General features: G+C 43.7%; 1 protein-coding gene across 8 annotated transcripts in view; it reads left to right on the forward strand.

The window, feature by feature from the left end:
* Positions 1-25047, forward strand: part of FAT1 (FAT atypical cadherin 1) — a 361321-nt gene that overhangs the window by 57210 nt on the left and 279064 nt on the right. For 6 of the 8 annotated variants that reach the window (XM_089669572.1, XM_089669574.1, XM_089669576.1 and 3 more), the window contains exon 1: positions 7467-7676. The exons of 1 other annotated variant lie outside the window; for it this stretch is intronic. In XM_089669572.1, the coding sequence (XP_089525698.1) occupies positions 7674-7676 (3 nt within the window). In that variant the 5' untranslated portion in view covers positions 7467-7673. Of the gene's footprint in view, positions 1-7461; positions 7677-25047 lie in introns of those variants that run through there. One more of the 8 variants, XR_016311628.1, reaches the window with a different exon arrangement.

Consider the following 25047-nt stretch of genomic DNA (forward strand, 5'->3'; position numbering starts at 1 on the left):
CATAAAATATTTGTTGCTAAATAAAAACTATATTTAGTTAGTAGATGAGTTAGTTATCATTGCAAAAAGACAAAAAAAACTGACTAAATAAATAACTCATCTACTTACTAAATATAGTTTTTATTTAGCAACAAATATTTTATGGTTATTTATAGATATCAGGTATTGTCATTGGGAATGGGTACATTGTACAATCCCTCCCACATGTGGAAACGAAGTGGGGGGGGGGGAGCCCTGGGCTTACATAGGGTCAACTAGATTATATAGCTGGCTGAATGACCATTTGTTGTTAGGCTCTGAGGAAGAAGGACATCCTTTGAAAGTTGTCAGCCTTCAGGGACCCCGGAGAGGCCACAGATGTGTGTCTTGAAGTGTGCTTTTCACTTTTATGCTTGCGAGTAGAACTTTTACTGATTTTATTATAAAGATCCTTAGGATAATGCACTAGGTTGGTGCACCCTCTCTCTTTTTTATTGTTGTAGATACTATAGAACGTCAAGAGCTGGTGCTTCCACTAGGCACCTAGAGCACAGGCCGGCACTTTCTCTGTGTAGAAGACCACCACGTCATGAATGATCCTCCAGCTCACGGGAAGAGCGGTAGAGAGAAGGAGAGTACAGAGCAGGACAGAGGAAGATGCTTGGTGTCTGAGGCCAGTCTACCAGCTGAGATGCCACTCCTTTCAGTGTTCCTCTCAGACTCAGTCTCTTACTGCAAGCTGGCTGGTGGCTGCTGATCGCAGTGGAGTTCCAGCCCTTCTCTTCCCATTCATCAGCAGAGGTGGAGCTGCACCTGCAGAGAAAGGTAATGCCTGACTCTGATGTCTCATGTCTGTGTGAGTGTGACCAGGCTGGCCGGCCATCCATCACATGTGTGATGTGTCAGTGAGTGATGACATCATCATGATCCCACAGCCTGCTCTTCTAGTGCCTGCTGATCTGTGTCAGTGTTGGTGGGGTGGTGATGTGTTGGATCTGTGACTGTGTGGGATCGCTCAGTTCAGGTATTTTCTCTGTGTGTGTGGGCTGGGGTGCCTGCTGTCACAGCATTTTATCTCCCCCCATTGCCTGGGGAAATCCAGTCTGAGATCTGTCAGAGTGTGGATCCATCATCTTCCACTCACTGCAACTGATACCCTGCCACTGCCAGCCACAGATACAGTCCATCCGTGATACTGTTTTTGTCTTTAATATTGACGTTGGTGGCATCTTATGGCACTTATTTTTGCAAATTAAAAGAAATTTAGCAGTTTCATGTTTTGTTGATTTAATATTTTCTGTTTACAAAAAATATTTTTTTTTGAGGAAGGGGGGGGGGGGGGGGGGCATAAGTAGCTGGTCTTGCCTAGGGCGCAAAATAGTCTAGCATTGGCCCTAGGGATGTCCCCAGTCCTAGAGGCCAGCAAGGCTATGTGCAACCATCCTCCTTTACACTAAACCAGGACTTGTGCACAGGGGATTTTGCTCTTTATTGTCAGTAAATATTTGTTCTTTAAAGAGGATTGCATTCTTGCCTCCATGATCACCAGGCAAAAACTAAGACAAAGAAAAGACAGACAAAGTAGAATGTGTACTGGGTTTCTGTGTCCCTTTGATGATCTCTTTTCTTGAAATTCAGTAACAGATTGCAAAGTCCTAACAGACTGATAACACTTTGAAAGTGCCTGTCATCTCTGGTACCCTCCATCTCTTACCTCACTGGCTGAATGTACACCACTGAGCATAGCAGAGAAAGGCTTACATCGTTATTAAACCCAAAAAACAATATTTCATATATCGTGATGGCAGCATTAAGTTAAATTTTTCTAAGCTGTCCTTTTATTTATACTTGGTGATCCAACCAGTGAGTCTGTTGTTTTTCAGAATCCTTTAACAGACAAAGCTGTCCAGCAAAAGTTGCAGTTAGGGCTCATTTAGACTTGCGGTTGTTGGGGGAGTTAAAAATATATGGCTGAGCAGTATTTTTAGCATTGCTCAACCGCCCCCCTAAAGCTGCACAGGCAGCAGATGGGGTTGTTTGCATTCCACAGTCGTAACGCTTTGTCTCCGCTGCAAAAATGATCTGATGTGTTGCACTGAGTAGGCAGCAAGTCTGCCAAATGCGACCCATTCAAGGGAATGCAGTTGAAATGCATTTGTGCTGCAGTCGTGGGGTTAAAGTGTTACTAAACCCAGGACCCAGTACACAGAACATGGAAATTATTTTAGTAAATATAAACTGCTAAATACCTTTTCTCATCAGTAGTTAGAGCAGTCTTGTGACTTCTACTAGTGTCCAGCAGAGCGCTGGTTAAACCTTGTAAGAGGAGTTTTCATTCTCCCCTGATTGTCCTATGAGGCTGCATAACCCCTGAACCTCTGTCTGGAGAGTGCTGATTGGCCCTGTGCTGATCACATGCACCCTCTCAATAAAACCAAAAAACTCTCTAGCAAACTGAGCATGTGCAGCTTTCCCCCAAGGTTCTGTTCTATCAGCAGATGGATTGGGGGCAGAAGAAGAAGGTGGGGATCAGAGACGACAGGATAAAACATCCTTTTTACACAATGCAGAGGATTAACCCCCTAAGTTCCGCAGTGAGCATAACAAGCATGCTTTACTGCATATACAGACCCATGTTTACTGTTGTGGGTTTAGTAACACTTTAAAACAGGCGATGAGGAGGCTTCACATCTCCTCCTCACTGCCTAACGCCTCTGAAAAGCAGTCCAAACACAGATGACTTTTTAGAGGAGTGGCGATTTAAATGCAGTTGTAAACCTAGCCTAAGTGTGTTGAGACAAACCATATACCGCTGGCAGGAGTAAGCTGGAGTTTAGATTTAACTTCTTGAGCCTAGTACACACGGGCCGGATGTCAGGCAGCACCGTTTGGACGGTCTTCCGATAAGCTCCCAATCAGTGCACTCAGTCAATGGCATGCTTACACTGTAAAACACACATACAGCACACAGTAAAACACACAGCACACAGTTAACCCTTTGATCGACCCAGATGTTAACCCCTTCCTGTCCAGTGCCATTAGTAGAATGTCAGTGCTTTTTATTAGCACTGATCACTGTATTGGTGTCACTGGGGATATCAGTGACACCAAGTCAGTTCCCCCCAGTGTCAGAATGCCGCCGCTTTCCTGCTATAAGTCACTGATCGCCCCCATTACTCGCATGAAAAAAAATACCAGTATATATACTGCCATTTGTAGATGCTATAACTTTGACGAAAAACAATAAATGTACACGTATTGGGATTTTTTTTAGCAGACATGTCACAGAATACATTTTGGCTTAAATTTATGACAAAATTTGATTTTTTAAATTTTTTACTGGACATGTTTAATAGCATAAACTCAAAAAAAAATTTTTTTCTCAAAATTATTTTTTTGTTTATAGCGCAAAAAATTAGAAACTCACAGGTGATCAAATACCACTGAAGGAAAGTTCCATTTATGGTAAAAAAAGAACATATATTACACTTGGGTGCAGTGTTGCATGACCGCGCAATTGTCAGTTAAAGTAACGCAGCGCCGTATCACAAAAAATGGCCTGGTCTCTGGAGGGTAAGTGGTCATACACTCTTAGCCTGGGTTCACACTGATGCATCTGCACCAAAAAGGTGCAGGACTCTTTTTTTGGGTCCGCACTACTATAGAATCGGATTGCATGGGTATTCACACCTATGTGATCCGATTCTGCACATCGCACCACGTTTTGCGGACCGATTTAGGGGTGTTTTTAACTTAACATACACACCCGCAGTGGTTCACATTAACGGGGTGCGATTGTGATGCAGTGCGGAATTCGCACGGAAAACACTGTGAACTCTGCACCGCATCACAATCGCACCCCATTCTTGCGAACCCCTACGAATGTGTATGTTAACAACACCCCTAAATTGGTCTCCAAAACGCGGTGCAATGTGCAGAATCGGATTGCATAGGTGTGAATACCCATCCGATCCGATTCTAGTGCGGACCCAAAAAAAGGTCCTGTGCCTTTTTGGTGCAGAATTTGCATGTCATTTGCTCAGGAATGCGGTGCGGTTCCTTTGCGAATCACATGCGATGTGCTGCACCACACAAGGGGCTTAGAATTCAATCTGAATATTTTTTTTTTTTAAATGAACATTTGTTTTCTTAATGGTTAGTCGGGTCCAATCGATGTTGGTTCTGAATGCGAAGGAGCAGGATGGAAATGTTTATTCTGGAACGCATGTCACAGTGTAAGTACTTTTGATGACACTGATCACACTTCTGATGACATTGTCTAATGTACTAATAGGACTTTGTTGTACAAATATTTGTTCGAAACTTCACCAGTGTATGGCCAGCTTTAGTTAACCAGAAACAAAGAATGTTCATTGCCCTGGCTTTGGTTTTCCTGGTTGATTGGTTTTCCTGGTTGAAGTATTTTCCGGCAAATTCTTTTCTCTGTGCTGCTTATGCTGGGACTAGGTTTGTGCTGTCCTCCCTGTCCTGTATGTAATGCTGGCAATGTCCGCCTGTGCCTCTCCACTGCTCCTCCCACCCCTATAAACACAGCTGGGTGGCTGAGCCAGGCATTTGTTTTTCTATGAATACCAAGTCATAGAAGTGCTGAAAGGCAGTTGGGCTGAGCAGAACGTCCAATTACCTCCCAGTGTCTATAGGCTGATCATCTGCCAAGCACGCTTGTCTCAGGGTACCCCACTATATCGGGAGCACCCCTCCCATCTCCTTTGGTAGAAGAAAAAACATTCAGCTGAGCAGAATGCATGTCCTTGGACCCTCCAGCTGGGATCTTATTGCCCAAGGACAGTCAGGTCATGCATGTTCATCCAGGCCTCTTGTACATCAGGTGGTAGCCATACACCTTGCAATCGGATCGATCTACTTTAGGTTCACACCTATGCAGTTTGCGTTTGATCCATTTCTGCAGTGCTTTTTGCAGTGTGTTTTGCATTTTTGCACATGCGTTTTGCTTTTTTTTTTCCAACTTGTTGCTGGGCAGATTAAAATGCAAAACACATCAAAAACATGTCAAAAATGCACTACATGCATTTCTGCAGCATCTCCATTGAAGTCTATTGAACCAAAATGCACCCCAGTCACACAGATCTGACTTTGAAATCGTGCGACTTCACTGAAGTCACACGATTTCAAGTCGGATGTCATTCTGGCTTGAGGTGCAACTTGCAAGACATTTTCAGCTTGCAAGACACAGATGTGTATGCAAGTCGTACCTGAAATAGTGCCTGAAATAGTGCCTGCAAGTCGGAATTGCACCGATAGGATCACTTTAATTGCAGACAATAGGGTGCAATTTGCCATGTGATTTGCAACTCGCAGTGTGACCGGGGTGTTAAAAAAGTCCCTGACCCTTTCCAGAAAATGCACCGGGTGAAAACGCAGAGATGTGAATGTGTTCCATAGGAAATCATGTTAAATGGACTGTAGTACGTTTCTGCAAAATGCTAAATGCACAGCAAAACGCTTAGGTGTGAACCTAGATTGAGATCTGCCAATAGTTATGGAGAACAGGACCTAAATGACTAGTTTACAAAGTGAATGGATTGTTTGGGTTGGACTTGCCTTAAAGAGACAGTAAAGTCTGTTTAAAAAAACAAACAAAACTATTCAAGTATGTATTCTCAACTCAGAAAAGTTCTGTCTTCTGCTCTCAGCCTCTTCCAGATCATAGATGTGTATATGGCCAGATGTGTCCGATCTGATCAGTATTGATGTGAATATGGCCAGATGTGTCCGATCTGATCAGTATTGATGTGTATATGGCCAGATGTGTCCGATCTGATCAGTATTGATGTGTATATGGCCAGATGTGTCCGATCTGATCAGTATTGATGTGTATATGGCCAGATGTGTCCGATCTGATCAGTATTGATGTGTATATGGCCAGATGTGTCCGATCTGATCAGTATTGATGTATATATGGCCAGATGTATCCAATCTGATCAGTATTGATGTGTATATGGCCAGATGTGTCCGATCTGATCAGTATTGATGTGTATATGGCCAGATGTGTCCGATCTGATCAGTATTGATGTGTATATGGCCAGATGTGTCCGATCTGATCAGCATTGATGTGTATATGGCCCGATGTGTCCGATCTGATCAGCATTGATGTGTATATGGCCAGATGTGTCCGATCTGATCAGCATTGATCTGTCTATGGCCAGATGTGTCCGATCTGATCAGTATTGATGTGTATATGGCCAGATGTGTCCGATCTGATCAGTATTGATGTGTATATGGCCAGATGTGTCCGATCTGATCAGCATTGATGTGTACATGGCAAGATGTATCTGATCTTATCAGTACTGATGCATATATAACCAGATGTATCCAGTCTTATCGGTATTTATGTGTATACAGCCAGATATTTTCAGTCGGATCAGTATATATGTATCTGATCTGATCGGTGTTGATGTGTGTATGGCCAGATGTGTCAAATAGGATCATTATTGATGTGTATATGGCGAGGTGTGAGCTGTGATATTTATATGTATATGGCCACGTGTCCAATCCGATCAATATTGATGCATTTATAACCACATGAAATCCATCAAATCAGTATTTATGTGTATATGGCCAGGTGTGTCTGATCTGATCAGTATTTACTTATGTGGCCAGATGTGTCCGATCTGGTCAGTGTCTATGTGTATGGCCAGATGTGTCCGATCTGGTCAGTGTTTATGTGTATGGCCAGATGTGTCCGATCTGGTCAGTGTTTATGTGTATGGCCAGATGTGTCCGATCTGGTCAGTGTCTATGTGTATGGCCAGATGTGTCCGATCTGGTCAGTGTCTATGTGTATGGCCAGATGTGTCCGATCTGGTCAGTGTTTATGTGTATGGCCAGATGTGTCAGATCTGGTCAGTGTTTATGTGTATGGCCAGATGTGTCAGATCTGGTCAGTGTCTATGTGTATGGCCAGATGTGTCCGATCTGGTCAGTGTTTATGTGTATGGCCAGATGTGTCCGATCTGGTCAGTGTTTATTTGTATGGCCAGATGTGTCCGATCTGGTCAGTGTCTATTTGTATGGCCAGATGTGTCCGATCTGGTCAGTGTTTATTTGTATGGCCAGATGTGTCCGATCTGGTCAGTGTCTATTTGTATGGCCAGATGTGTCCGATCTGGTCAGTGTCTATGTGTATGGCCAGATGTGTCCGATCTGGTCAGTGTCTATGTGTATGGCCAGATGTGTCCGATCAATATTGATGTGTATATGGCTAGCTATGGACAGAAAGAGCCATTTCTTCCAGGACAAGCCATCCCCAGGCAATCCCCTCGCCCTCCCCCCATCAGGGCAGCCTGGTGTATTGTAGGCAGGGATCCAGCATGCTGCCACATGTCTCTCCCGGTGCACAGAGCATAATAGAAGACAGTAGGATGGAGTCCATAGAAGTGGAGGGAGGGGGCGGGGAGGATGTGACGTCAGCGCCCCGCACACACAGCCCTGTCCCGGCACGGAGTCCAGGAGGGAGAGAGCCGACACTCCGCACAACTTCAATCACTTCTCTCAGACATGTCCTGACCCATCCGACACCATTGTTCCCGGACATCGCCGGAGTGTGGATTGTACATCGCTGGGGCTATGGTGAGAAAGAAGAGGAAGAGGTGAAAGTTGTGGGGATGTGGACTGGAATCCTGCGATCTGGGGAATAAATCTCTTCTTGCAGCATGGTGAGTAGAGAGAGTTGCGATCCCTGGGTGGGTGGTGGTGTCGGAGAGAACGGCGATCCTGGGTGGTGGCGGTGTCGGAGAGATCATAGATCCTGGGTGGGTGGTGGTGTCGGAGAGATCTGAAATCGTGAGTGGGTGGTGGTGTCGGAGAGATCAGCGATCCCTGGGTGGGTGATGGTGTCGGAGAGATCTGAGATCGTGAGTGGCTGGTGGTGTCGGAGAAATCAGCGATCTTGGGTGGGTGGTGGTGTCGGAGAGATCTGCGATCCCTGGGTGGGTGGTGGTGTCGGAGAGATCAGCGATTCTAGGTGGGTGGCGGTGTCGGAGAGATCAGCGATACTGGGTGGATGGTGTCGGATCTCCTCGTGCTCTTGTACAGATTGATCTGTGTGTGCTGAGATCTTTGAGCACAACGTGGTACTGCGCTCCTGGTCCCCTGTGGGGGATCGCAGATTGGGGAATGTCAGTTGTCTGGGAATGTTTCATTGTTTATAAATAGAGCTGTGACTTTAGTAGAAAGTAACCGATGTGTATCAGATCGTGCCACATCCTAACGATGACTACAATGTGCCATAGAAATACTGTATAGAAATGATTTAGGTGGAGTACAGAGCTGTATTGTTCCCTCTGGAAGAGATCTCAGCATGGATGTACAGATCTTGTCAGTTCCCTATGGTGGCCATACACAGAATGATTTTATATCCAATCGATGGCCTGACATTCTTTGTACAATCAACTTGACATCTGTTAAATCTATGTCATATGAAGGCCTACCTAACGTATCCAATCAGTTTGCATCCAATCAGGCAGGCCATAGTTGCTGGTAGACCTAAAGGAGATTGTACAATCAGATTGTAACGTGTGATGAGCTTTACTGTACAATCGGAAGATTGCAAAGTTGTTCAATGTCATATTGAGTTATCTACTTTCCTGTAATAAGACGTTCAGTCCAGACTGATCACAACAATTTGGTGTCTTTTCAATAATTTGTGGATCCAATCATCTGTGATTCTGTGAGGAATCGCTCAGTCAGATCTCTATGTGTTGGTTTTTTCCTCCAGCGTTTTTCTGGCATTTCTCTTTAGCTGATAATGTGGAGCGTTCCCGTCAATATTGTTGACCTATTTTCAGGGCTGGCTCATAGCATAGAATTGCAGTCCAGGTGTATTCCAGATGCATTTCTGCATTCACATTTTTTATGTGTTTTTGGCATGTTACCGTGCGTTTTGATGCGTTTTTGACGTGTTGTGGTGCATTTTTTGCACGTCTCGCTTAATTTTTTCCCCTCTCTTTTTCTTCAATTCATACAGGGACATGTGCATTCTAGTGCATTTTTGGTGTGTTCCGTGCGTTTTGATGCATTTTTACCACGTTCCAGTACCGTTCTGTGTGCAGGAAAAATGCAGCATGTTCTACTTTTTTTCTGCATCTGGAACTCACTGGAAATGCAGGCATTGATGTGAACTACGACATTGACAACCATATCACCTACTTTCTGTGTGTTTTGGAGGCAGAAAAAAAAAGCAGCTGAAACCGCATGTAGTGTGAACTGGCCCTCAACGTAACCAACTTATATCACCTATTGCAGCATCTTTACCTGTTGCTGCCCGCATAACACGTATATGCAGGGGCGGACTGACAACTCATGGGGCCCCTGTGTCCTTGCCCAAACTCAAAAAAGCCTATGAAAAAGGTACCAGGGGCATCTCATGGGGCCCCCTACTGACCCCAGGCCCTCGGGAAGTGCCCACGTTTCCAAATGGTCAGTCCGCCCCTGCGTATATGTGACGGCAAAAGAGTGGGCTGAAGGCCCTGTTCACACCAGAATGTCGTGCGGGAAACTTGCATTCCGTGTGCGTTTCCCACACTGCATTCAAATCGCACTGCACTTGTGATCTGCAGCGAGTGTCAGTGCAATGCTATCAACACCCCAAACATAGGTTGTAAATGCAGTGCACTTGCCTGCACTGAATCACATGGTATCATGCAATCCTGTTGCTCTGCATTTTGTGGAGTAGTGCATGTACTACTTTAGCTGGCGTGATTTCTGCCCATTCAAATGAATAAGCTGAAACAGCACTGCATCCGAATCGCATGTGAATAGCACAGGAACGGTGCATTCCCGTGCGATTCATGGTGTCAACCAACCTGTAATGCCCACACATCGATCATATGTTACTGGGTGACTGATGTTTCTGTGATAAGAGTGGGCTCAGTGCAACCTCCCAGCACAGAGAATGAGCTGTCATAGACAGCTCTCCGACCCCACCAGCAATTGTGATTGAATGCGTAATTTTAAAACCTCTCCAGAATCACGTCAATGCTCAAGGCTGGGTTTTCCATTATGTCCAGTGGTGGCCGTTCACACCTGTGTGTAGCGTCACTTGGAGCTTACTGATTGAAAAAGTACATGAGCTTCTTTTGGGGCAGAGTTACTTGTTTTGGCCCCAATAGACTTCAGTAAGAGCACCTAAAAAAAACACACAAAATGCATGTTTCTTGCCTAGTAAACAGCCTTCCATTAGGTAAACATAAAACAAAATTGCTGTTGCTGGAAACTTGCCCAAAACCACTTATACGAAAAAAAAAGGAAAAAAAAAAAAAACAACAAAGACACTCAGCTCAAGTATGAAGGGGACCCTTACATTGGTTTAGTTTTTATCTTCATACATTCTATGCATTAAGGTAAAAAACCTTCTGTGTGCAGCAGCTCCCCCGTCAGCCCCCCTAATACTTATCTGAGCCCAATCTCGATCCAGCAATGTGCATGGGATCAGTGGATCTCTCTCTCCTCATAGGCTTAGACACATCAGTGAGAGCCATTGGCAGTGAAGGGGGAACTGGGGGCAGGGCTAAGCTTGCGCTCTGTGCATCTATGGACACATAGAGAAAGTCTCGGGAGCGAGCATGCATGAGTGCCGCCATAGCAAGCAACTTGCTTTAGGGGCACTCAGTAGGGGGAGGGGCTGACAGCGCCAGCAGGGACTCGTGAAGAGGATAGGAGTTGCTCTGTGCAAAACCCATTGCACAGAACATTTAAGTATAACTTAAGCTGCTGTCTCTTCTCTACATCTGTTCAAAGTGCTGAATTTAAAAAGCTTGTCTGAGAGTTCAGAAAAAAGGGGGCAGAGAGCTAAATCTGCACTCTGCTCTCTCAGTGAGGAGAGCTCTGAGAGTTGATTGGAGGAAGAGACACTACCCCCCTCCCCCCTACACACACGAACAGAGCTGAGGCTGTCAATCTGCTGAAGGTCCCTCCCCTGTCACCATTTCTCTCTTGGTGTCAGGAAAACTTGTCAGACGTGGCTCATGCTGATAGCAGAGGAAGGAGGCAGCAGACAGAAATGATACTTAGTGCTCTGGACTGAGACAAATCCACACTATAGAGGGATATGCTTTGTTCATATTCCATGTCTGAGGTTTACAACCACTTTAATGCTCACATGCCTCAGAGCACAGTAAGTGAGCTGTCACCAACAACTCCTGGTCTCTATGAGAGCCAGCAGGATGGGCTTCTGATCACGTGACCCCTGTGACAGGCAGTCACAGTGGTCAGTTGAATGGGGAGTCTATTGCACCTATCCCCCCCCCCCCTTAAGACCCAGTTAGAGGGAAGCAGCAGGCAGGGATGGGTTAAGCATGGTTAGTCAGGTTTCATTGTTTAGAACCAGGTCACTAATGTCTTTTCAAAGCAACCAATGAGTTTCCTAGTTTGCAGATCTAATGATGAGTACAATGTGTCCTAGAAGGACTGGGGGGGCTATAACAGTTGCAGCACATTAAACAACGGAGGAAAAGTTGGTGCTGTAAATGAAGCAATGAGTGTGCTGTCTGGAGGCGACAACCATGGCTTTCATTGTCTGTGCTGTGTTGTATTACCGCTCCCCATTCAGATGAGGATTCTAGCGATAGATCCCTGGATGTGTTACGATCAAGGCAGCAAAGTTCTTTTCTTCCCCAAGTCTCTCCCAGGCAGGTGAGCTGTGAGTCAGAGCAATGTTTCCTCTATCACACTGATACAGGCTGCCAGTCTGATCCTCGCGGGGGCACTTACAGTGCATTTCTCATTCCCTGCAAAATGGGGGACTTGGATTCATTTGTTATTAGGAGGCGATGGGTGAGATGTAGCACTTGGAGACATGGAGGTGACATGGAGAAGTATTGCCTGTGCCTGCGGTAATCACAGCTGTGCACATCCTCCGGACCATTCTAATAAGTGATACCTGACAGCCCCATTGAAGGCGCACTGACCCCCCACATCTGTGACCTTGCTGGAAGGAACCGTGCAAACTCGGAAAGCTGTGTTTGAGAGCCAGGGAATTTGTCCTTCTCCTCCCTGATTTATGAGACTGTAATGGCGAGCTTAGAGCGTTTTCTGCTGCAGGGTGTAGGGAACGTCCCCCCCTCCCTCCCAACTGTAGATTGTCTGCTATACAAAGAACCTACCACCTGTGTATACAAATGTCTGCCCCCTGAATTAATGGTGGCTCATGTCTGGGAGCGGGGACAATACTTGATCACTGCTGCGAAGATTTCTCTGCTGCCAAGCTGCTAAAGGATCAGCCCACCAACAACATATATTTATGTCCTCCTAGGTCTCTGGCTGCCTTATTTTTATCTCTGGAAGATTCTGCTAGTGAAATCTCTTTACTGAAATACTTGGCTGTGCTTGGAGTCTCACTTCTCATGCTACATAAAGCAGTAAATCCTGGTGCCGTAGCATGGAACCCTGAGACTAACATAGATGACAGATTGTGCTCTGCATCCAGTGGTTGGTGTAGCACATTGTTATGGAGAAGAGAGGGAGGTGTTATGTAGTCTTCAAGTGTTACTAAACCCAGGACCCTGCATTCACTATATCTGGTCTCCTACAGTACACACGACATAGAATACATTTATTTTAGTAAATATAAACTGCTAAAAACCTTTCTCATCAGCCGTTAGAGCAGTCTTGTGGCTTCTATCAGTGTCCAGCAGAGCACTGATTAAAGTTTGCAGGAGGAGTTTTCATTCTCCCCTGATTGGCCTATGAGACTGCAAGACCCTCTGTCTGGACATCACTGATTGGCCCTGTGCTGATCAGATGCACCCTCTCAAGAAAAAAAAAATCTCTATCAATACACACCAAACTGAGCATGCGTGGCTTGGCCCCAAGGCTCTGCTCTATCAGCAGATGGATTGGGGACACTGGAAGAAGGGGAGGATTAGAGAAGACAGGATCAAACATCCTTTTTACACAATGCAGAGGATTAACCCCTTAGTTTCCACAGTGAATATAACAAGTGTTACTGCATAGAGTATAGACTGACTTTACTGTTGTGGGTTTAGTAACACTTTAATACAGTGCCATGTAGTTCTAATACATTCCATTTCCTAGGGTGACAGTGCTGCTCAGTACGTCTGGCATCCTAGGACAGGAAGTGTGTTAATGGATTAAAATAAAGAGAAAAAAAGCGTAAAAAAGAAGAAAATGAATTCAGCCACCACATCTAAGAACTAGTAAGCTGCACGGCTATAATTTTTTGTTTTTGGGTTTAGATATGCTTTGATCTCATGTTTTATGAATGAAAAATGATTTGAGGGTTCATTCACACCAGATGCGCTGGAGTGTATTTGTGAGAGCATTCCCAATATGTGGCAACCAAAAAAAAAAAATTTCTTTCCTATGAATGCGAGTCACGGCAGTGTGTTGCACTGCATTTGTCCAGTGCTGAACGCAAATGTGAACGTACACACATAACGCATGCACTGCAAGGCAAATCAAGGTAAACAAGGCAAAAAACAAAACAAGCAAACACAGCACATGTAAAATGCACATCAATGTATTACAAAAAATGCTACAGAAAGCATTTGTGTAAACGCATGTGTTGTGGTGTGCATGAGCCCCTATATCAGACATAGAGACCCCCTTATGGGAGCTCTTTCACACATGCATTGCCCTGTGAAAAGTAATCCACAGTGGTTCACTTTTTAGAGGGCATTTGAAGGCAGCTGAACATCTGTTTTAACCCTGTAAAGACTGCACCACCGTGACGCAACCGCATGCAATTCTATTCACTTGAATGGGTCACGTTTGGCAGTGGTGCTGAACATAACAAGAGGTATAATCTTGGCCTTGGCAAGTGTATGACCCACTCCGGCCCCGTGATTAGAGTAAGGGGGGCGTAAAATAAAATTGCGTCTTAACTGTTTGCTTTTACTGCCCATCAGACAATTTGGATGCTTAAAGTGGTTGTAAACCCTTCAATATACACAGTGAAGTGACTGGCCTCAGGTGATACACAGAGATAAAACAAATCCTTCAACATAACTTGTACCAGATTATCTATAGCTGGGCTGCCCCCTACATCCGTTCAAAGTGCAAAATTTACACAGGCTCTCTCAGCTCTGAAAAGCAGGGACAGGGAGCTGAAGTTGCATCAGTGAGGAGAGCTCAGAGCTGATTGGAGGGAAGTGACTCAAACTCCTCATCATAGCTCACAGGAACAGAGCTGAGGCTGTCAATCACAGGCTGTGCGTTTCCCTGTCACCTTTTTTCTGTTGGTGTCAGGAAACCTCTTCAGAAGTGACTCATGCTTATAGCGGAGGAATGAAGCAGCAGACAGAAATGACACTTAGTGCTCTGGATTGAGTACACACTATAGAGGGATATCATTAATATTATACAGGATTTATATAGCACCAACAGTTTGCATAGCTCTGCTCGTTAGAGCTTACAATCTAGGAGGGAGGGTCAAGTGATACAAAAGGTAATAGCTGTGGGGGATGAGTTGATGGAGAAAATAAAACTCCAGTTGTTAAGTGGGGGCAGAATAGGCTTCTTTGAAGAGGAGGATTTTCATTGGAGAGTAGAGTAGGAGATAGTCAGACAGATTGGGGTAGGGAGTTCCATAGGAAAGAAGAGGCTCAGGAAAAGTCCTGGAGGTGAACATGGCAAGAGGTGACGAGGGAACTTGAGAGCAGGAGGTCTTGGGAGGAACAAAGAGAACGATTAGGTCGGATATGCTTTGTTTATTTCATGTCTGAGGGTTAGGGACTGATGTGAATGTACAATATATATGTAAAGTGCTGTGTAAATTGACAGCACTATATAAGTACCTGAAATAATAATAATAATAATGTGTAAGGTTTACAACCACATTAAGCTGGCCATACACTGGAAGAATTCAGTTTGAAAATGTTTGTTTAAAAACGCTGGTTTTATTTTCTAAACATTAATGGGGTCAAATTCATAATCATTTTCAAGTGTCAAGAAAATTCAAAGATGCAGAATGGAAATTTGTTCTCAAACAGTGAGTGTGGTTTTGTTCAGGAAAGTCCATTCACTCCAAAATCAATGGATAAAAGCAAATGTTTTTTTTTTTTTGAACGGCATTCGTCGTCATGTACAGAGGAGAATTTTTATATGAACGTTCATTTGAAAATCTGACGGCCATCTATAGAGCCATAGATGCCGTTCCAGAGAGAGTAAAAGGATCAAACCGTGATTCAACTCAGCAACATCTAGCAAGTACTGAAATAGGAGGTCCTAGTGAATGACCCCTTTAAATGGTGCCTACAGGTTTGAATTCTTTGTTCCACGAGACGGCTTTCTTTTGTTTCAGGCAGTAAAGCCCGGTCAGCACAGGGTTAACTGTAGAAGTTGCTAGGCTTTCTTCCTCGTAGCTGGGTGGAAGTAGCATGTCCTGGCAGCGGTTGTGATATAGGATTCTAGGCGTATGCTTTTTATTCACACAGGGCTATAATCTTCCAGCAGCCACATGGCTCCCGCAGCTTTACACAGAGTGCAGCTTAGTTTATTGTGCCAAGAAGAAAATAGTTCCTAGCCTGGGCCTCTCCGCACATACAGGAGTGTGATGTGGCTGGCCAGGAGCCTGGGGGGAGGGGAGAGCAAAGAATGAGAAGAAGAGGACTCAGACCACCAGGTCCAACAGGTCCTCCTCAGTAGATGACCATACAGGTCCTGCAGCCCCTCAAAAGAGATGTGGCCAGTAGATGCAGTTGCAGACCAGGGACCAGATTCAGGGACAAGGTACAGAGTTTATTAGAGATCTTCTAGACTTGATACAAAAAGTTCTCCCAGACAAAGTCATGTATCATCTCCAAGAAATGTATTGTCGGGATAGCCTAGGGGTGAGGATCTCACAAAGGTGCATGACAAGACAAGGGATGCCCTAGGCCAGGAGTTCCGTAAATGAGGGGGATTGGTTGGGGTGCAGACAGATTAGTCGGCTGGAGCTGCTGGCTGTTGGGCGAGAGGGGGGCGGTAGTGGTGGTGGTGAGGGGTTGCTGGCTCTGATCCCAGTAGATGGGGGCAGGGCGGACAAGAGAGCTGGGAAAGCACAGGAGGCTCTCCTTAGGGTGGAAAGAAAGAAGAAAACTTTTATTACCTCGCCATCGCTCTTTAACAATACAAGAAGGACTGATACCTGATCTGCCTGCACTATATGGGACATAATGGGACGCCTAATTGCAACATTAACCTATTCCATGCTAGAGGCCAAACAAAGAGATCCTGCCCCAGTTCTGTCAAGATTCATGTGCAACAGTTTGTCTTGTCAGGTTATCTGATAGTGGACACTGAGAGTGATCAGGTTTCTGGTGGTCCTTCTGAAGTGCTTCAGCTATTCATAGGTTGTGGACATACACCAGCTCTTTAGTTTAGGAAAACAGGGACCAGTTGTTGTAGGACTAAAAGTCCCAGTGTGTGCTGCCCCGACATGTACTGTAAATGCATGGAGCCTGCTGACAAACAAAAGTATTTACAGGGTTTAGATACTGATATTTTATATCGTTTTGATTGAAATCTTTGTTTTATAAATTACTAAGGCTCCATGCACTTGTGTTTTTAAGCTATAAAAATGCTGGATAAAAAACCCTGGTAATAGCATTTGTAGTAGCGTTTAGCTTTTTTTTCTGCTGGAAAAACACTCCAGAAAAACTCTACAAAAACAAATTTTGTCTGCTAGACGTTGAAGTTCAAAAAATGCTAAGGCCCCATGTACACGGGACACTTCTGAACGATGGAAACTGACTGCTGGAAAACGAAGGTTAAAAAACGGCTGCTTAGCCGCATACCGAGTGTTTGCATACCGCGTTTATGAGCGTTTTGCGCGTTTATGAGCGTTTTGCATTTAGAAGCGTTTTTTTAAGATAACCTCAGGAGACCTTCCAAAATGCCCAGAAAGCACTGAAAAACAGTAAAAAACTAACTATTTCAGACATTTTTAGAGAAAAAGAGAGAGCAGAAGCAGAGAGAGCAGTATTTGTTGAGATTAGTTTTTTTTTTTGTGGTGTTTGGATGTGTTCCAGCTGATTTCTGTGCAGAAATGATTGCAGCAGTGTATCACTTTTTTCATGCAAAACCTCAAAGTATGGTGTACCAGGTCCATTTGAGTACTGGGAAAACACTTTGCATGCATTTTTCATGATGACAAAAGGCTCTGGACAGCATCTGGAAATGAGAGAGTTAAAAAAAAATTTTCAAAACGCAAACACCTATAAACGCGGTTAGCCGCGCTTAGAAGCATTTTACGTTTGAAACGCTGATAAAATCTACTCCTGAACGCAAGTTTTCTGCGTTCAAAAAATGACTGTAAACGCAACTGCCTTTAAATGACTGTAAACGACTATGTGTACATGAACACATAGGAAAACATTAGGGAGAGTTCAGGGGCTGCTGGAAAAAAAACGCTGAACATCTCCTAAACGTGAGTTTATCAGCTGCAGTGTACATGAGCCCTAAGAGCTTAAAAAAACTGCTAGTGTGCATGGAGCCTAAAACTGGGTGATAGAAATTTGTCTGCTTAAATAGGAATAGTGATGAGCTTGGGTGTGTTCCAAACCCGCATGAAGCCTAAAATTGGTTGATAGAAGTTTGTCTGGATAAATGTATTTATTTATTTCAGGTACTTATATAGCGTTGTCAATTTACGCAGCGCTTTACATATATTGTACATTCACATCAGTCCCTAACCCTCAAGGGGCGTACAATCTAAGGTCTCTAATTCATATTCATATACTAGGGCCAATTTAGACAGGATCCAATTAAACTACCAGCATGTCTTTGGAGTGGGGGAGGAAACCCACACAGGCACAGGGAGAACATACAAACTCCAGGCAGGTGGTGGGATTCAAACCAACAACCTAGTACTGCCAGGCGGAAGTGCTAATCATTTAGCCACTGTGCTGCCCATAAAAAGGAAAAGTGATGAGCTTGGGTGTGTTTGGACTTGGATCCGAACCCGCATGGAGCCTAAAACTGGGTGATAGAAGTTCATCTGGTTAAATAGGAGTAGTGATGAGCTTGGGTGTGTTTGGACTTGGATCCAAACCCGTGTGTGTGTGCCCAACATTTCATATTCCTGATATGTGCCTGCTGTACCATGTAAGTCTATCATATAGTATCCTATTCTCTTTGTATTGCTTCCTTTGTGTGAAATCCCTGGTGATCCTGCCAGTTTCTCTGCTTTCCTATTAAAAACTGACCACACTAGGAATGAGAGCATGCTTTTTTTTTTTTAGCTGTGCTGGGAACTCAGTCTGTTCTCCTCCAATGGTCAGACTTGTGATGACATACCTCCCCCCACCCTGCACAGCCATTCACTGGGAAGATTTGTGAGCTGCTGTTTCTCCTCCCCCTAGCTCTTACTCAGCTGAGAACAGTGGGTATGTGATCTAAGGGGAAAAAATGTATTTATAATGTGTTTCATACTGTATCTATACATAAATGTTTTGCGTGAGGATGAGGGTTTACATACACTTTCAATCTGTGGGTGGCCCTGTGGATACTACTCAACATATTTTAGTTGAAAAATCAAAGGAGCTGGATAGAAAATTGTTGACCAAACAGCACCAGCATCCAATCAGTGGTGACAGCTGGCGGCACATGCTGTCAGAATACAATAGCCGTAGCAGGAGATTTGTCCATCCGCACTGTTTAGCATGGATGGAGGAATCAGGCTGCAGGCTGAACAAAAGTGATTTCTCAGTGTATGGCCAGCTTAAGGCAGGCCATACATTATGCAATTTTCTTTCTGTCAGACATCAGAATACAATGATACTATGAACTCGATAGGCTAGTTGTACTGAAGTTGATTAATAAATTCAGATAGATCGATCGATAGGTTGTTCTCGCTGAACCGGCCAAACTTCAGTCGGTCTATGGATGGCTTAAAGGTTTCTCCTGGCTTTAGTGTGTCCAGTGCATGCTGGATTGTCTAATAAGAGAGCCCAGCACCAGCGTTGCACATTCTGATCAATCCTACGTATTGAGTATCTAGATTGCAACACCATATCTGTCCTATAGGTCATACAGCTGTCTGTGATTATTAGGCCTGTAGTCACAGCTCAACTGTAAACCAGAGAGCTGAAATATTGCCGTAATACAATAACTGCCACCTACTGGCTGCAGATGGTAAATATGGTTTATTTATACTTAACATTTTACATTTATCTGGCCAAATAAACAAAATAAATGACAAATATGGAAAACATGTTTGATTCTTTTTAAGTAGTCCATTTAAAATGGCCAGTTTTGGGCTGACACTGGTGGTCACAATCACCTGTTGGTTTCAGGCACGCCAGCAGTAAATCTTCTCTGCTCTGTCTAACCCAGTGCATAGGGTCACAGCTGCAGGCGTCTTAAAGGGAAAGTGTATTGTGCTTTCAGTGAGCTCATGATTTCAGATATTGTTACAGAATTTAAAGAACTTCAGGATAGGCAAAACAAAAAATCACCCATTAGTACACCCCCTACACAAAACACTAAACACTTAATAACATTTTGAAAATCCTTACCATTTAGGAGAAAAGTCTAATTGAATTTTCATGACCTCATCTCTGTAATTCAAAAGATGGGTATGTCAGAAGGTTTTATCCTCCGTATTGCATCGCCACAAACAGGATGATTATACAGATTTCTAACCCCCCTTATATAGCATCTCCTGTCTCAACATACCAGGTGAGTGGATGAGATACTGAGAACTACCCAACTGGAAGGATAATTGGATAATCCCTACCCCAATCTGTCCGACTATCTCCTAATCTATCCACCTTTAGATGATCCCTGAAAACCCTTCTCTTTAAAGAAGCCTATCCTGCTTCTAACTAGTAAACTGCTTTTTACTTTCTCCATCAGCTCATCCCCCACAGCTATTACCTTTTGTATCACTCAACCCTTCTTCTTAGATTGTAAGCTCTAACGAGCCGGGCCCTCTGTTTCCTCTTGTACCAAATTGTATTGTAAGGCTACGTTCACACTAGCTTTGTCAGCAGGCATCAGACAGGCGTTTGGGAAGGGTTTTTATGAAAATTCACACAGTGCTGTTCACACGTCACATCCAGTTCATCACTGCAAAACTGACGCCTGTCTAATGCCTGTCAAAAACTATAGGCTTGTTTGGCAAGAGTTAAAAATAAAGTCAAGTGTGAACGAGCCCTAACTATAATGTCTACCTTCATTTTGTAAAGCTCTGAGTAAACTATTGGCGTTATATAAATCCTTTATAATAATAATAACAGCATCTGCTCTGCCAAGGAGAAGGTGTAAAAAATTAAATCATATCCTCTCCTCTCTGCAGTAAAAGGAAACTACAGTTCCCATCAACCACAGGGAATTGTAGTGAATGTGGGCAGCTATACTAGGCCTGTACAGGTTGAATGTGACTGAGAGTCTCGGTCTGCCCACCACTGCAATTGGGGCTGAATTACACCCCTGTTTCCTGAAGAAGGAACTACAGATGGGATGTTCCAAGACTAGAGGCTGGGGCAGGGGTGGGCTGACAACTCATGGGGCCCCCGGGCAATAGGGGATCATGGGGCCCCTGTGTCCTTGCCCAAACTCAAAAAAGCCTATGAAAAAGGTTCCAGGGGCATCTCATGGGGCCCCCTACTGATCCCGGGCCCTCGGGCAGTGCCCGAGTTTCCAAATGGTCAGTCCGCCCCTGGGCTGAGGGAATAGGAGGCATAACAGGAAACCAAAGAGAATGAATGGTTTGATTTGCAAATTATTAGGCTATTTTAGAGCAACTACTGAGCGCACCAAAAAAATAGATGACATATTCAGTGAAGGTAGGAAATTGGCAACAAGAACATGTAAAGGAGTTTTTGCCCAGAGTTCTGCTTTAACTTTAGATATGATGTTCACATTTTTTACAAGCTCAGTCTTTAATATTTATCTACTATCTTAAACTGGTTGTAAAGGTAAAAAATGTTTTTTTTTTACCCTAATGCATTCTCTGCATTTAGGTAAAAAAACCTTTTAATATCAGCACATCCAGCAGCCCCCCAAATACTAACTGAGTGCGGCCCTGATCTTGATCCAGCGCTGTGCATGTCTGCAAAAGCTCTTCTCCCCTGTCTCATGTGCTTGACTGAGAGCAGCAGGAACCATTGGCTGCTGCTGCTGTCAGTCAAAACCCGATTGGAGGGAGCAGAAGGTAGAGCCGGGTGCCTGAAAAGACCTAAACAGCCTGGCTCAGGATTGATCACATAAAAATCGCTTCCTGTGGGGGTATTCAGAAGGGGGAAGGGGGGGGGGTAGAGACAGGAGAGCTGACGGGGGACCCCAGAAGAGGAAGATCAGGGCTGATCTGTGCAAAACCATTATACAAAGCAGGTAAGTATGACATACTTGTTATTTTAAGGCCTCGTGTACACTGCTGTTCATGAATGTGAGTTCAAGAGCCATTATTTTTTTTTTTGCCAAAGCCCCTAAACTCAACCCAATAAAACCCTATGCATCCATGCACACATAGACTTTTATCAGAGTTTTACAGCAGCAGAAGCGTTTACCCCTGGTTCACATATATACGGCCATGCAGGCCGCCTTTTGCATGGGCACGAGAGCCCATTCATTTGTATGGACTATCGTGCCCCGTGACATTTTTTTTCTGAAAACGCAGTCCACACGGGAACCTTGGTTCCCAGTGCAGTTGTGTTTTCCAGTGCGGGCAGCATGCCATTAGTACTAATGACACCCGCCTGTGGGTCTGCATTCCTCTGTACGGATGGTGCAGCTGCACGGATTTTCATGCGGATATGCCATGGCACCACCCGCACATATGTGAACCAAGCCTTAAGGCCGGTGAAACATCCCTTTGCCCAAAAAGCACTAAATGCGGCAAAAATGCGTGTTACGCATCTAAACGCATCTAAGAGCTGCTTGGGCGTTTGTTCATTTCAATAGCAAGTACTCTAGCCAACTACGTGAATAAACGTCTTAGCGCTAAACACTTATAAACGCGACACCGTATTTACACCCATATAGGGTTTTTTTGCTGCTAGCAGAAAAACGTTCCAGTGTGTAGGAGGCCTAAGAAAGAAAAAAAGAAAGCTTTACAAGTCCAAATGCACACACTGGATGTTTTTACAGCGGCTGTTTTTGGCTTTTAGCATTTTTTGCTACAGCCAGTAAACTCCCCAGCATGTTATCCTAGGTGTCCATTCACACACAGGCTTTAATCAGTGTTTTTGGCAGGGGCGTTTTCTTGGCTGGAAAGAAAACCCCTAGTGGGTTTCTAGAAGAGTTATTTAGCTGTGAAAACTGTCTATCGCTGGTAAACGCAGATAAATGCGGCAAAACGTGGCAAACTGGCGTTTGTGAGCATTTTTTTGAGTACAAATTTAATTTTTTTTGTGTAAAAAATGCAAATGCGGGAAAAATGTGACAAAATGCTACTGCAAAAACACTAAAAAATGTGGAAAAATTTGTGTTTTTAACGTGACTTTATACAGCTACTGGCGTTTTTAAAACACCCAATGTGCATGAGGACTAAGTGGAAGCATTTGTATTTAAGACTGCTTGCATATTTAAGACTGCTTGCATTTCAGCCACTTCTTTTGGCTGCTTAATTGAAAATTTGCTTTTAAAATGTTACTTTCAGCCTTTGTACATATTCTCCAAATGTTAGTAAGTCAAGGCAACATGTAAAATCTGTAAACTGCTGGTGCAACCCTAGCAAGCATTGCAGCTGTGCTAAAGACATTCACTTTACCTTCCTGTGTTTTCTAATGCAGGCAGAGCTGCTCACAGTGGTTGGTTGCTTCTTAAAAAAAGGGTGCTGTGCAATCATTGTTTTACTTCCATTCAGGCTAGGTCCACATCTATGCAGTTTGCGTTTGCTCCATTTCTACAGTGCGTTTTGTGTTTTTTTCCCCTTGTTGCTAGGCAGATTTAAACCGCAAAACGCATCTAAAATGCAGCAAAAATGCTACAAAGACGCACTATATGCTTTTCTGCAGCATTTCCACCGAATTCTATAGAACCAAAAATGCAACTTTTTGCATTTAAAAAAGTCCCTGACCCTTTACAAATGCATCCGGTGAAAACGTGGAGATGTGAACCTGTCCCATAGGAAATCATGTTAAATGGACTGTAGTGCATTTCTGCAAAACGCTGCAAAAAAACTCTTAGTCCTCATGCACAATTGATGTTTTTACAGCGGCTGTTTTTGGCTTTTGACATTTTTTTCTACAGCCAGTAAACCACCCCAGCATGTTATCCTATGTGTCCATGCACACATAGACTGTAATCAACATTTTTTGGCTGGAACTAGTTTCTAGAGGAGTTTATTAGCTGTAAAAATGCTCTTACACTGAAAAGCGCAGTAAAACGCAGCAAACCAGCCTTTTTAAACTTTTTTTGACCAAACAAATATATATATATATATATATATAGGCACCACAAACGCCTATAATGAAGTTAAATGATATTAACGCTCCGCAAATGCCTCGCAACCATGTCGCAAATGCCTGCAAGGTATTTGAGGAGTGGCACCATAGACTTGAATGGGAGGCTTCAGCTCCTCCTGACTGGATAAGAGACGCCAGTTTTGCCAGGACACTAATGCTTCCGTGTGAACAGCACAGTGTGGTGCCATGTGCACAATTTTCAAAGGCGTTTGAGAAGCATTAAAATTGCTTCCCAAATGCCTCTCTGTTGCCTGCTGACAAAGCTAGTGTGAACTGAGCCTAAGGGGGATTTACTAGAACTGGAGCACTCAGAATCTAGTACAGCTGTGCATGGTAGCCAATCAGCATCTAACTTCAGCTTGTTCAGTTAAGCTCTGACAATAAAACCTGGAAGCTGATTGGTTTCTATGCAGAACTGCACCAAATTATGCCCTCTCCAGTTTTATTAAATCTCCCCCTATATGTGGATACAGCAAGGAATGCAGGGGGTGTATTTCGCTCTGGCTTTACAAAAAAAAGGATTCCCATATCACCAGATTATCAAATAAAGGGGATAGTGTAGACTGGTGCATTACACTAATTCTTGAAAAAACCCAAAGTATAAAGACTTGAGCAGGTAGGAATTTGCATTTCAAAGCTTGGCTTTCAGTTTTGACAGCATTGTATCATTAAAGCAAGTAGTGACTCACAGGGTCTTTAGTGAAGCACAGTGTTCCCAAACGTAGCTGTAAGGCTAATGTTTGTGAGATTCTACTAAAGAAGTGGAAGAGAAAAAACTTTCTTCTTTTTGGTGTCTTTACACCTCCAATACGCCTGAACCTGGAAACAACATTAACCGTAGCTGTGATGATGCAGTATGAGCTTTCCCTGAGCTACTCCTGCATGAGCTATGGCAGTCAGCATGTTGCAGCAAAGGGGGGGGTGGGTACTAATTACACATAGTTTGTAGGGGTTCCAGAAATTGTATGTTATCTGCTTTCCAGTGATGAGAAGATGTCAAAACATTCTTCATTTGTAAGCAGTACTTCAAGTTACATGTACATTGCCATTATACTTTAACTAGCTCTCCCCTGCAGCAAGTACATTGCAGACATTATTTTCAATATTATCAATTGTTCGTAGAAAACATGCTCTGTTTCTGTTTCTGCTTGAAAAGTCATGCTTGTAATTATTCCTTTTTGATTTATTTTTCGCACCTTGTTCGACCAAAAATGGGTGTGCAGCCTCTATTAGCAGACCTCGTAGTTCTCCTGCTGAAGTGCATTGTATTCTGCTGTCAGTAAACTAATAATTGATAGCAGTCCTCGAGCACTGCTGTACCGGTGCTATTGATCTGTTTATTAAAAAAAAAACGCAGCAAGTTTTCTTTTATTGGCTTGCTGTAGAAATAAGTTAGATGAGTAAAAACAGACACCTGATGGGAAAATAAAATATTATGTTCTATTGAGCTGCGTGATGCTATCACCAACAGACCTTCCTGACAGATAAAGAAGAGTTATAGAGCACACTCGACTGAATTCTGTTTGGCTGCGCAACTCTACAGCATGCGCTTGTTATGGGAATATTCTTAGCACGAATATCATAATTACTGAAATCCTGATCAGCTGAAACAAGTCACTGATAGCCTATTCATTTAATAGGTGACATAATTACACATAATTACATGCACAGGTCTAGT

Source organism: Staurois parvus, unplaced genomic scaffold (assembly GCF_062004578.1).
Source record: "Staurois parvus isolate SC_StPar_1 unplaced genomic scaffold, SC_StPar_1.0 ptg000080l, whole genome shotgun sequence".
Taxonomy (NCBI): Eukaryota; Metazoa; Chordata; class Amphibia; order Anura; family Ranidae; genus Staurois; species Staurois parvus.